This window comes from Schistocerca gregaria, chromosome 3, assembly GCF_023897955.1.
Source record: "Schistocerca gregaria isolate iqSchGreg1 chromosome 3, iqSchGreg1.2, whole genome shotgun sequence".
In the NCBI taxonomy this organism is placed as follows: domain Eukaryota; kingdom Metazoa; phylum Arthropoda; class Insecta; order Orthoptera; family Acrididae; genus Schistocerca; species Schistocerca gregaria.
Window position 1 is genome coordinate 570,068,858 of NC_064922.1, and position 13,839 is coordinate 570,082,696.

Below are 13,839 nucleotides of genomic sequence, written 5' to 3' on the forward strand. Positions count from 1 at the left end.
AATGTTGGTGCCTTCACACATTTCAGTGTGGCTCATGGCACGTACTCTGCCATCGAACTTTCGATCTGCAGTCCTAGCCTCTTACCTTCTGTCCAATGGAGTGTGCATGATGACCTGTGTGGTAGTGACGACTTTCCGGTCTTTCTGTCAATGCCACAGTGTCACCCTCCTGGGCGCCCTTGCAGATGGACTATGAATAAGGCTGACTGGGACTTGTTCTCCTCCATGGCCGCTATATCACCTCTTTCTAATGAAGCCATTGATGCGGTGGTTCACTCGGTCACCACCGGCATCGTTGCTGCCGCAGAATCTGCCATTTCCCGTTCTTCTGGGTCCCCTCAGCGGAGGACTGTTCCTTGGTGGTCGCCTGAGATCGCTGAAGCGATTAAAGATCGCCGGCGGGCGCTGCAGCGTCACAAGCAACATCCCTCCATAGAACACCTTATCCGCCAATGCAAGCAGGAGTGCTGGGAGCAATATGTCTCCACCATTAGCCTCCATGTCTCTCTATCGCAGGTCAGGTCCAAGATTAGATGCCTCTATGGCTATCGGACCCCTGTCAGCCTCCCTGCGCTCTCACTGAATGGAGCAGTTTGTACTGACTCCGACGTAATTGCAAACCGCTTGGCAGAGCATTTAGCTCTGAGTTCCACTTCTGCGAATAACCCACTGGCCTTCCGCTCCATTAAAGAGCAGACAGAACGTCAGAGTCATTTCTCACCCACCATCCTGAATCCTACAATATTCCATTCAGTGAGTGGGAATTTCACTGTGCCCTAGCCACTTGCCCTGATACAGCTCCTCGGCCAGATCGCATCCACTCTCAGATGCTGAAACACCTTTCAGTGGACTGCCAGCGACGCCTCCTCGACCTTTACAACCGTATTTGGATCGAGGGTGAGTTTCCGTCGCAGTGGTGGGAAAGCATTGTTATCCCCGTTTTGAAACCTGTCAAGAACCCTTTGGAGGTGTACAGCTACCGCCCCATTAGCCTCATCAACGTTCTTTGCAAGTTGCTTGAATGGATGGTGAGCCGGCAGTTGAGTTGGCTATTCGAGTCTCGAGGCCTTCTGGCTCCGTCTCAGGGTGGGTTCCGTAAAGACCGCTCTGCCGCCAACAATCTGGCCAGCCTGGAGTCAGGCATCCGTACAGCCTTTGCTCGCCGTCAGCACCTGGACGCTGTCTTTTTCGACATGCAGAAGGCGTACGATACGACATGGCGTCATCATATCCTCTCTACGCTTCCTGGTTGGCGTCTTTGGGGTCCACTGCCCATTTTCATCCGAAATTTTCTGTCGAATCGAACCTTCCGCGTTCAAGTCGCGGCGTCCCATAGATCCTCCCGAGTTCAGGAGAATGGGGTGCCCCAGGGATCTGTTTTAAGTGTCTGCCTGTTTTTAATAGCAATTAACGGGCTCGCTGCGGTGGTGGGAACGTCTGTCTCAGCGTCCTTGTATGCTGACGACTTCTGCCTTTCCTATAGATCTATTGGCATTGCAGCTGCTGAACGTCAGCTGCAGGTTGCTATCCGCAAGGCCCAGTCTTGGGCTGTAGCGCATGGCTTCCAGTTTTCGGCAGCCAAGACCTGCGTTATGCATTTCTGCTGGCGACGCACTGTCCACCCAGAGCTGCGGCTTTATCTTGCCAGCAAACTTCTTGCTGTGGTGGAGACACATAGGTATTTGGGAGTGGTTTTTGATGACTGGTTGACTTGGCTGCCTCATATTCGGCATCTTAAACAGATGTGCTGGTGGCATCTAAATGCTCTGTGATGCTTGAGGCACACCAGCTGGGGCGCCGACCGATCTACCCTCTTACGGCTCTACCAGGCGTTAATCCAGTCCTGTTTGGATTATGGGAGCCTGGCTTATGGTTCATCATCCCCTTCTGCATTGCGGGTGCTGGACCCAATCCTTCACAGTGGCATGCGCCTTGCCACTGGTGGTTTCCGGACCAGCCCTGTGAACAGCTTACTTGTGGAGGCAGGTGTCCCTCCACTGCAGTTACGGCGCCAACGTTTATTAGCCGCTTATGCTGCCCATATTTTTATTTTGCCCAGGCATACAAATTATCTTCTGTTCACACGGTCGGTCGTCCATCTCCCAGTCGGGTTGTACGATCGCGGTCCGTGTCAGAGAGCTTCTCTCGGGGCTTGAGGTTTTCGCTCTTCCGCCTCATTTCCGGACCCCTCTGCATACACCCCCGTGGTGTGTGCCCCGCCCTTGCCTTCGGCTCGGATTGGCACAGGGCCCAAAGGACTTAGTCCCTCCGAAGGTCTTCCACCACCGCTTTCTATCCATCCTTGCCATGTATCAGGGCTCCTGCGTTGTTTATACTGACGGTTCGATGGTTGCTGGTCGTGTTGGTTATGCTCTGACTCTAGGGGACCACTACGAACAACATTTCTTGCCGGCTGGCTGCACCGTTTTCACTGCTGAGCTGGTCGCCATATTTCGTGCCGTAAAGTATATCCGTTGCTGCTCAGGTGAGTCCTTTGTTATATGTAGCGACTCCCTGAGCAGCTTACGAGCTATCGACCAGTGTTTCCGTCGCTCTCGTCTGATGATGGCTGTGCAGGAGTCCCTCCATGCTCTTGACGGTTGCGGCCGCTCTGTGGTCTTTGTGTAGACCCTAGGCCATGTTGTGATACCCGGCAATGAAACTGTTGACCGCCTGGCGAAAGAGGCCACCAGTAAACCATCTCTGGACATTGGCCTCCCGGGGACTGATTAGCGAGCTGTCTTACGCCGCAAAGCTTTCGCGCTTTGGGACGCTGAATAGCACGATCTGACCACGCCCAATAAACTCCGTGCTATCAAGGAGACGACGACTGTGTGGCGCTCCACCTTGCGAGTCTCTCGCAAGGAGTCTGTCGTCCTCTGCCGACTGCGCATTGGGCACACACGGATGACGCACGGCCACTTATTGCGCCGTGAGGAACCCCCTCTATGTCACTGCGGGTCGGCATTGACAGTGGTCGACATTTCATAGCCTGTCACCTTTTAACTATGCTCAGGCAGACGTTTGCGTTGTCTGATACACTCTCTGCCCTTTTAACTGATGACAATGCTATGGCAGGCTTAGGTTTGCGTTTTATTCAAGCAGGGGGCTTTTATCACTCAATCTAAGTATTTGTCCTTTTGTATTGATTCTGGCCTTTAGCCAACGATTTTAGTCAGAGTTTTTAGTGTGTTTTTTCTTTCGGTGGTTGGCTTATCCTTTTTTGTCTCTATGGCCGGCCAACCACTGCCACACTTTGTGTGATTTTAATTCGTTTTGTCTGTTCTCTGTCTGAGTCTGTCTTGTCCTGTGTCGTCTGTTGTCTCCATTATTCGTTTCTTACTCTGTGTCTATGTTTTTAAGTTTTGGAACAAGGGACCAATGACCGTAGCAGTCTGGTCCCTTTAATCCCCACAAACCAATCAAACCTACCAACCAAATCCTGCAGTTCTTCTTGACTTTCGGTAATGATATCAATGTCATTAGCATATCTTGTCATTGATATCTTTCACATTGAATTTTAATTTCACTCTTTAACCTTTCTTTTATTTCCATCATTGCGTCTTCTATGTTTAGTTTGAACAGTAGGGGCGAAAGACTACATCCTTGTCTTGAGTACTTCGTTCTACGTGTCCCACTCTTATTTTTCCCTCTTGGCTCTCATGATTATTGTGTATAACCGTCTTTTCCTATAGCTTACCCTATTTTTCTCATAATTGCGAACATCTAGCACCATTTTACATTGTCGAACGCCTTTTCTACTTCGACATATCCTATGAACGTGTCTTGATTTTCTGTAGTCTTTCTTCCATTATGACTCACAAGGTCAGAACTGCCTCTCTGTTGCCTTTACGTTTTCTAAAGCAAAACTAATCGTCATCTAACACATCCTTACTTTTCTTTTACATTCGACTATGCATTATTCTTGTCAGCAAATTGGATGCATGAGGTGTTACGCTGATTGTACGATAATTCTCACACTTGTTGACTCTTGTAGTCTACAGAATTGTGTGGACGATATTTTTCGGAAAGTCAGACGGTATATTGCCTAACTAATATATTATACATACCAACAAGAATAGTCGCTTTTTTGTCACTTCCCCGAAATTCTGACGGAATGTTATGTGTCCTTTCTGCCTCACTCGATCTTAAGTCTTCCAAAGTTTTTTTTTCAAATTTTGACTAGAACACTGGATCCCCCATCCCTTCTATATCGACTCCTCTATCTTCTTCTGTCACGTCATCAGACAAGTCTTCCACACTAAGTGCATTCTTTCCATCTATCCTCTCTCATCTCCGCATTTAACAGTGAAATTCCCATTGTGCTCTTAATGTTGCCGTCCTCACTTTTAATTTCACCTAAGATTGTTTTGACTTTTCTATATGCTGAGTTAGTCCTTCCGACAATCATTTCTTTTTCGATTTCATCACATTTTTCATGCAGCCATTTCACCTTAACTTCCCTGAACTTCTTATTTATTTCATTCGTAAGTGACATTTATTTCTGTATTCCTATAAGCCACTAAGTGTGTCAGGAATGCTCTACGTCCATGTGAATGTGTGTAACGCAGTGGAACCCCTGATCTCCCGTCTAATAACTAGGCTGTACGGTCTCACGTTGCATGATCATACTTATCAGCTGATGTCCTACTTCTCGCCCACTCCACACAAGAACACAACACCATCCACTGGATCCAGAAGTACAGACAAACTTCGGGTGGCTACCTTAATGTATTCAAGTTTAGGATGATGCATATTGGGCATGGACTCCATGTTGCAGCGCCATACCCACTACCTGCAGGTACCACCCTCCGTTACTTAAGGATCTAATTTACAGGCTCCACACACCATACCACGACATTGGCTTACCACCGGCCTTTACGGTCCATATGACACCACATTCTCCATCAGGTTCACCATAGCTTCAACCAGCTACAGTGTGAGTCCTACGTCAACATGTGGTCCCCAAACAGGCACATGCTGCCCGTATCCTCCTGATGATGTTACTCATTGATTGCAAACTTCAGTCAGCCTTTGGATACTTCATGTCAGTAGGAAACCTTTTCAAGATCCGTTACAACACTTGCACTGCCCTCTCTGAAAGTCAGCCTCAGACTCATCAATGTGCAAGAGCGATCCTCCACGCCCTATGTACATACCATGCTGCTGAACTGGCGGAAGTCCTCCCCATCTTTAATACGTCGTCTCCTGGATATCCTCCGACCTGCTTCTCTCCAACCTCCAATCGATACAGCACACATCTCCCTGTTAATGTCCCACATCACAACTTATTTTTTCGAACTCAATACGTTCGGAGCGGTTTCCCAGTCACCAATCCTCCCTGTGCGTAGGACTTTTAGCCTATGTTTACTTTCTTCACCCCTCGCAACATCATGGAAGCACAGCACCCAGACATTAACTGGTAGACAGCTGAGTTCATGCACCCTTTTTATCATCGTACATGTTTGCACGTTGGTATGGCGTTGTCAACTGTAAATTCTCGACCAGTTGTCGACTTTACTATATAGGACTGGTTGCTTCACCACTTGACTCTCCTACGAAGTCAATGATACCAACAAGCATCATCTTATGTGCCCCCTGAAACGGGACGTTCGGCTCCTCTTCTGTTACCTCTGCATCCCACTAATGACAGTTACCCCTTTCCACTATACTCTGCGAAAACCATGCACTTATCTGGTTTCAGAGACGGGTATTAGAGTAACTCATTACAATGGTCCACGTATGGTCCTTACTTTTGCTATCAGGTTGTGATTGCACACACTAGGTTCATCCAGTTGCCCCATTACTGACGAACCTTCGCAATATATCTCCACAACGTCTTTCTTGACAGCCCCCATCACAGTTTGGGTGTGTCCCATCTCCCTATATCTTGATGCTTCTGTTCTCATCTTCCATCGTACAGCGCAATGAAACATAAAGGTCAACGAATGGACATAACACGAAAAAAGTAAATAAAAGAAAAAAAGTTATTGGGATCTCTTACCCCTTATTCCTATCGCCCTTTCCAGTAGAGCACTTGCCTGAAAGGCAAGCTATCGAGTTAGAGTCTCGGTCCGTCACAAAGCGTTATCCTGCCATTTGACACCACTTTCTATTTAAACAAGTAAATTATTCAGGTTATCTACTGGATGCTACACGTTAACAGCAGAAGATCAAGTTAACTTCAAATGTGGATCTTGTCGGATTTCTCCGATAATAAGAAAAGTATCAAATCAGCAGAGAACAGTTCATTATCAGTTGTAACTGCAACATGAGAAGAGTATTTGTAGGAAAACGTTGATATTTACAGTTGAAGAAGATATAATCGATATCCTCGCCGACAGAATATGAACACAGCTCTTCTGGGTTAGGTGTTACAATGCACCTCTTCAACCATACTACCATCACCACCACCCCTCCCATCCAAAAAATAAAAAGTGAAGATTTTAGAAAACTTGTATTCAGACTTACAATGATAAAACATTTTTACACAATACTGTTACGAAATTCAATTTTTTTATTCTTATAATTGAAACAATAAAACAACAAAATTTAATGTAACGTGCATTACTTACACAGAATCTCTTGTTCAAACACCCCTCTCATTATTTATTTCTCATTGACACACATAATACGAAGCGTCAGAATGCAGCTAAACCGCTGAGGTTGCTGACAGTCGTAAACAAAAGGCGATATGTACCACTCACACTTTCGGAACGTAGCTCAATTTATTGTAGCTGCAGTGTACACGCACGCACACACGCACGTTTACACACAGTACCTCGTCCCACGCGCCCGCTCACCGCATCACATTTGTTATCCATCGTCACGTTTTCTGGTTCCGTCGCAGCGGCAAATTATTATTACGTTACGTTATAATACCGTTGGCTAGTAATTGTATCAACTATAAAAGCTGCAAGTTACGTTCTGAATCATTGTTTTCAAAACAGCTCTATTTTATTATCAAAATTTAAAGTAATAGCTTTCCGGTTCATAGGTGTGATTGATCATTCATACTGATAATTCAAACATTTCGATAATTATTTGTAGCCACACATGTTACTTTCACTTAATTAAACTACTTTAACAATTGATGCTTCGAATCATGAAAATAACAATGCTTTGAAGCCCTAATACTTATTCCTAATGTTTAAATATCTTGATATTTTTGTGTTAAGCTTTATCTATCCTTTGCCATAGTTGAGTAAGCTATTGAAAGTACACATACAGGAAATACTCTGAACCATCATTAAAGATTTACTATAATTACTGACACTTATTACATTTTTATCAATCTAAATGTAGTTTTTCAGTTTTATCTTCATACGTGGATCTCATAATTATTTAGGGACTTTTGTCTTGTGTGAGCAAACTATTCAATAACTTCTAAATCTGGCAGTAACAAATCAGCGCTTTTGGAGAATTCTTGTCCGCTGCTCAACAACTGTTCCTTTAGTTCAATATTCCTAGTTGATGCAGTATGCTCGTTCCTCTTGGTAACTAGTGTATCACAAGCAAAGGTGTCTTAAATGTGCGTAGTTAAACATTTGCTGTTATCTTGGAAAAAGTTTTGAAACATCTTTGTACCACTGCTTTAGTGGATTTAGAAGCGTTTATCTGAATATAACATTTACTTCTTATTTGTAGTTCTTTCTTCTTTCAGAATATGCCTTTAAAAACAACAAGGAAGATTAGACTATAACGTCCAGTCAGCGATGTCATTAGAGACGCAGCATAAACTCAGACTGGAGAAGGAAATCGGCAGCATCCTTTTCAAAGGTGATGCTAAAGCATAGGTCACTCTATATATTAACTCTTACAATTCTCTGCTTACTTTCGTGATAAGAAGACTGGTCCTAAATGGACTGTGTGGGTAAGACGATAAATTTTTCGATTCGAAAATAATCTGATTCAAGAGCAGCTTAGGACTTACCTCATCTGTCATTAAGAGTGAGTTATCCACTAGCAGGTCAGTGGCGTTGACAGAGCGTAGGAACTGCAACAGCTGCTGTGAATTTTCAGCTTCGTAGCCGAGGACAGAGCCCAGTTTGAAAGCGTGGTATCGGGGCTCCCGTACCACGGACATGCAGGCTACGAAGGTGCCACTCTGGTCCACCAGCCGCGAGAACAGACCTGCAGCAGAAGCAATCTTCAAAAACATGCATTGAATACACAGATACAAGAGCCTGGAATTAGCGAACATTTTCTATAAAAAAAATTACGTTATTAAACTAGTTTCTCAATGTCTGTCCTCGTATTTATGCAAACGATCAAGGGTCTAACTAAACAGTTTTCCTTCTAGTAGTGCACCATTTCTTAGGTACCAACCGATACCAATGGGCTTCCTTGGGTTGTATGCCCCCTTGTTGCAACTGGTATCCTTGCCACGCAGATCTACACTCCTGGAAATGGAAAAAAGAACACATTGACACCGGTGTGTCAAACCCACCATACTTGCTCCGGACACTGCGAGAGGGCTGTACAAGCAATGATCACACGCAAGGCACAGCGGACACACCAGGAACCGCGGTGCTGGCCGTCGAATGGCGCTAGGTGCGCAGCATTTGTGCACCGCCGCCGTCAGTGTCAGCCAGTTTTCCGTGGCATACGGAGCTCCATCGCAGTCTTTAACACTGGTAGCATGCCGCGACAGTGTGGACATGAACCGTATGTGCAGTTGACGGACTTTGAGCAAGGGCGTATAGTGGGCATGCGGGAGGCCGGGTGGACGTACCGCCGAATTGCTCAACACGTGGGGCGTGAGGTCTCCACAGTACATCGATGTTGTCGCCAGTGGTCGGCGGAAGGTGCACGTGCCCGTCGACCTGGGACCGGACCGCAGCGACGCACGGATGCACGCCAAGACCGTAGGATCCTACGCAGTGCCGTAGGGGACCGCACCGCTACTTCCCAGCAAATTAGAGACACTGTTGCTCCTGGGGTATCGGCGAAGACCATTCGCAACCGTCTCCATGAAGCTGGTCTACGGTCCCGCACACCGTTAGGCCGTCTTCTGCTCACGCCCCAACATCGTGCAGCCCGCCTCCAGTGGTGTCGCGACAGGCGTGAATGGAGGGACGAATGGAGACGTGTCGTCTTCAGCGATGAGAGTCGCTTCTGCCTTGGTGCCAATGATGGTCATATGCGTGTATGGCGCCGTGCAGGTGAGCGCCACAATCAGGACTGCAGACGACCGAGGCACACAGGGCCAACACCTGGCATCATGGTGTGGGGAGCGATCTACTACACTGGCCAAAACCTCTGGTGATCGTCGAGTGGACACTGAATAGTGCACGGTACATCCAAACCGTCATCGAACCCATCGTTCTACCATTCCTAGACCGGCAAGGGAACTTGCTGTTCCAACAGGACAATGCACGTCCGCATGTATCCAGTGCCACCCAACGTGCTCTAGAAGGTGTAAGTCAACTACCCTGGCCAGCAAGATCTCCGGATCTGTCCCCCATTGAGCATGTTTGGGACTGGATGAAGCGTCGTCTCACGCGGTCTGCACGTCCAGCACGAACGCTGGTCCAACTGAGGCGCCAGGTGGAAATGGCATGGCAAGCCGTTCCACAGGACTACATCCAGCATCTCTACGATCGTCTCCATGGGAGAATAGCAGCCTGCATTGCTGCGAAAGGTGGATATACACTGTACTAGTGCCGACATTGTGCATGCTCTGTTGCCTGTGTCTATGTGCCTGTGGTTCTGTCAGTGTGATCATGTGATGTATCCGACCCCAGGAATGTGTCAGTAATGTTTCCTCTTCCTGGGACAATGAATTCACGGTGTTCTTATTTCAATTTCCAGGAGTGTATTTGCCTGTATGCGTTCTTCCACCTTATTGTAAGGTTGTTACCGAAAACACACCACGGAAATTGAGGAGAACGCCTTTAACACATGGTATGTCTGGGGTTTCGTTATGTTCCTAGAACCACACCTTTGTGCAGGTGTGTTCTGTGATACAACACATCCTTACCGTGTGATTCTCAAGTGTGCTGGAGCGCGACCCCAAAACTGGTTCAAATGGTTTTGAGCACTATGGGACTTAACGTCTGAGGTCATCAGTCCCCTAGAACTTAGAACTACTTAAACCTAACTAACCTAAGGACATCACACACATCCATGCCCGAGGCAGGATTCTAACCTGTGACCGTAGCGGCCTGCAGTGCGCCCCCACAAGAACAAAATCGGAAGAAGTGAAAGTGGCTTAACGCGTGTACGCTGTAACAGCCTACACATTGCTTCGAAGCTCTTTCAGGCAAATTTCACTTACAAACTTCGGCATTTTGTTTGGAATACTGATAATTCCTATACCTAGGCAAGATAAAGTTTTGTCTAATGTACTTTCTGTAGAGATGAATGTGAAATTTAATAGATCTTTACATGGAAATCAATTAAACATATTTCATGTTTGAACGCTTAACGTTCCTTTGTTTCAAAAACTTAAAATGTCTGTGGGATTTACTTAGCGCCTGTGAAGTTTAGTCGCATTTTACTACATTTTTCGTATAATGAAATAGTTTCATAACATTCTTTTCAGATGTGGAAATATGGAATACCAGAACTTATTAGCTCATAAGCCATTGGTAAAAAATCAAAATTTGCAAAAGGTATGCTATCTTAAAGATGAATGGCTCCGAAAAATAGAATGCTAAATTAGTTGTCACATTCATGCGTTTCCATATGAAGGATTTGTTTACAAATTCAATTTTCTTGGTTTTTTAAATTTTAAATTTATCTGTCTGTGGCTATTATCTTTATAAGTCGTATTCGTAGACAATAATCTACCGAACTGAACTTTCGGGATAAGCTGTTTCTGCTTCTCAGAGTTTAGCGACCAATTTTTACTATCACTTTGTGTCGTGGCCAGAAGAATCATTCAACAAAATACTACGAAGAAAATATGCATTTCGTAAACAAGTTCATAACGCTTGGTTGGTTTCGTCCATATAGCGCACGAGATTCCCAATGAAGACCTATGCTATACTCTTCGACGCACGTCATCCATGATCTACGAGTAAGACTTCCTCGAAACCCATGTCTTTGTCACACTGTTGAAAGGAACAAGAGTACGCATCAAATTTAACAGAAGAGGAAGCTTGTGAACGCATCTTAATAACGATAATAGCTTAACATTCTGCTATAATGTCACCAGAAGCATTAGTTCTAGCAACATGTTACATGCTTTTACGGTATGTATGTATCACTACCGCGATACATATCAGTTTGTTAGTTGTTGTTGAAACCCGTCATACTGTTCTCCTGATAAAACAAGACGTGGGAACTAATTCAGCTCACCTAGAATACAGCACAGAAACTTAACACACACTACAGGCAGCATGTGACTCAATTACGGAACACGTGTATACAGAAACAGATGAGCATCATACATTATACTGTCGACATGTATGCCTCATGGAAACGGAAGACATGCACAACTACAAAATCTTTACACGAGAAACCGATAAAAGTAACATATAAAACACCCCGAAGATAAGTCGTATGGCATGAATGCCTGGGAGACCCAGAGAGGAGGTTCAGCCGCCTAATTGGAAATGTTTTCCCTATTCTTCGCGCCTACAGGCACCTTTCCTTCGCGAAGTGTGAGACCTGGGTGCATGGGTATATATGTTAAGAGTAGATAACTATACTGAGTGTTTGTCTAATGTAGTGTAACGTTCGTGTTAGAGATGATGAGAGAAGAGGAAAGGTGAAACTCGGTTCCAGAACATAGCCTTTCCCTTTCGAATAGCAACTCTGCGGCCGCCAAGCTTAACGTCTCCTTCCAACGGACGGATCACCAGCAACAGTGTCGCATCACGAGACACTGCGGAGAAGTTTGGAATTTAACCAAAGACACAGTCGCAAAGACTGGTGATGAGGGACTTTGCGTCACCACTCCTCCTGCCCTCTCTGCCGCAAAGGCAAAAGCAAAATTGTCAACAGTGGGAGCTCACCCAGTCACCTACTCAGGTACTGACCTTACCAGACGGTGCTTAACTTCAGTGATAAAAGTGTCATACAACATACTTAAAACTGAAGAAACCACGTCTTAGGGAGACAACATATGTATTCTGCAGAATATGTTTTATCAAGCAAAATCGGCAGAAAGAGTCAACATAAACAGAAACTCTTTGAGTTTGTACAGCCTGCAAATGTATATGCGCACAACACGAATGAGATGGTTCACGAAACACTTGTTCGACCGATAATTGAGTATAGCTCCTTATTCTGAGACCGTTATCCGGTATAACTTACAGGAAAAGTAGAGATATAAAGAAGAGCAGTGAATTTCGTCACGGGTTTGCTCAGCAAGAGCGTCTCACAGTGACGTTCATCCAACTACAGTGGTAGTCGTTACAACAGAGGCGTTGTGTACCGCACTATGGCCATTGTTAAAATTTCGATAGCATACGTTCCTAGAATAGTAAACTGCATTGTACACGCTCTGCTGTATCAGTCAAAGCATAATCACCAAGAACCAAAATCGTCATGGAAATGAAGCAGACTGTAACTAGTTTCCCTCAGGTTTTCATTGTTTCTTTAGATTAACATCTCTCTTCAAACTCCGTATCCTTCCATTCAATATGTATGTGTGTATCATACCTGTATGTAGAGTAAATCATCTCCATATGTCTGCTATCTACTGAAGTCCAAGCTCTTTGCAGCAGCATTATCCGCAATACCATGCCCACATTAATCACTGTGTGTACCACTGTCCCACCCCATGTCCCATTTTTCCAGTACGTGGATAACACACACATACAGATCTCAGGACACCAAGCACGGAGTACAACGTTAAAGAAGTACTCCACAAGAAATGTAAAACTGCTCCTGGCCACGAATGCGTGATATACAGACGTCTAATACAATGTCCTCCTTCCATCCCTGCAACCCTTGAAATAACTTACAACACTATCCTCTAACAAGGCTATTATACTGAACGATGGAAAACCTATATTCCTCAAAACCCAATAACAAGCCACCTAGTGAAAACTCTTCCTACCAACCCATCAGCCTCGCCTCAGTGTTTAACGAAGCCTTTGAATACTTCCTCTCTCAACACGTCCATAAACACCTAGACCAGCATGTACAACTGCCTTTAAACCAGTGTGGTCTTCGTGCTATATCAAAGTCATCTAGTATTAATTCATCTTAATAACAGTAAATCCACCATTTTTTTATCCTCGACCTACAAAAGGCATATGACTGAGTATGCATTCCAGTCTCTTCTTCACACCCACAAATACGTGTTTCCTATTGATTATGTTTGCCATATTGGTTCTTTCCTATCTAACAGTCCACCTTTTGTTACTATTATCAGTGCCAATTCCTGGCAATACTACTGTAAGTCTGCTAAAATGTTCTGTCCTCTCTTTACACTGCTGACATGCCTAAATCATCTTCTCCAGTACGCCGATCACACCACCTTCCTCACTTTATACCATAACTTCCAGAACTCCCAATGTTCACTCTTGATCCATCTCAACCAGTACACGTTCTGGTGCAACCAGTGGCTTGAACCTAGGTAAGAATTACGGGATGAAGACCTACAGTATCCACCTCCGTGACTTTTATCTTACCATTTATAGCTGTCTTCTCAAATTAACAAACAGCCTGAAGTATCTGGGACAACCGCCTCATCGTAAACTAACTTGAAAGCCACAGCTACTAACCATCCAACAGAAAGCACACGGTAGGTTTGACGACAATATTATTGAAATAGAAGAGGACGTAGATGAAGATGAAATGGGAGATACGATACTGCGTGAAAAGTTTGACAGAGCACTGAAAAACCTAAGTCGAAACAAGGTCATGGGAGTATATAACTTT

General features: G+C 45.1%; 1 protein-coding gene across 1 annotated transcript in view; it reads right to left on the bottom strand.

The window, feature by feature from the left end:
* The window catches only part of LOC126355907 (acetylcholinesterase-like), a 132,770-nt gene that overhangs the window by 55,479 nt on the left and 63,452 nt on the right, over nucleotides 1-13,839 (bottom strand). The window contains exon 5 of the mRNA XM_050006419.1: nucleotides 7,934-8,133. Coding sequence (XP_049862376.1) covers nucleotides 7,934-8,133 — 200 coding nt within the window. The remainder of the gene's footprint in view (nucleotides 1-7,933; nucleotides 8,134-13,839) is intronic.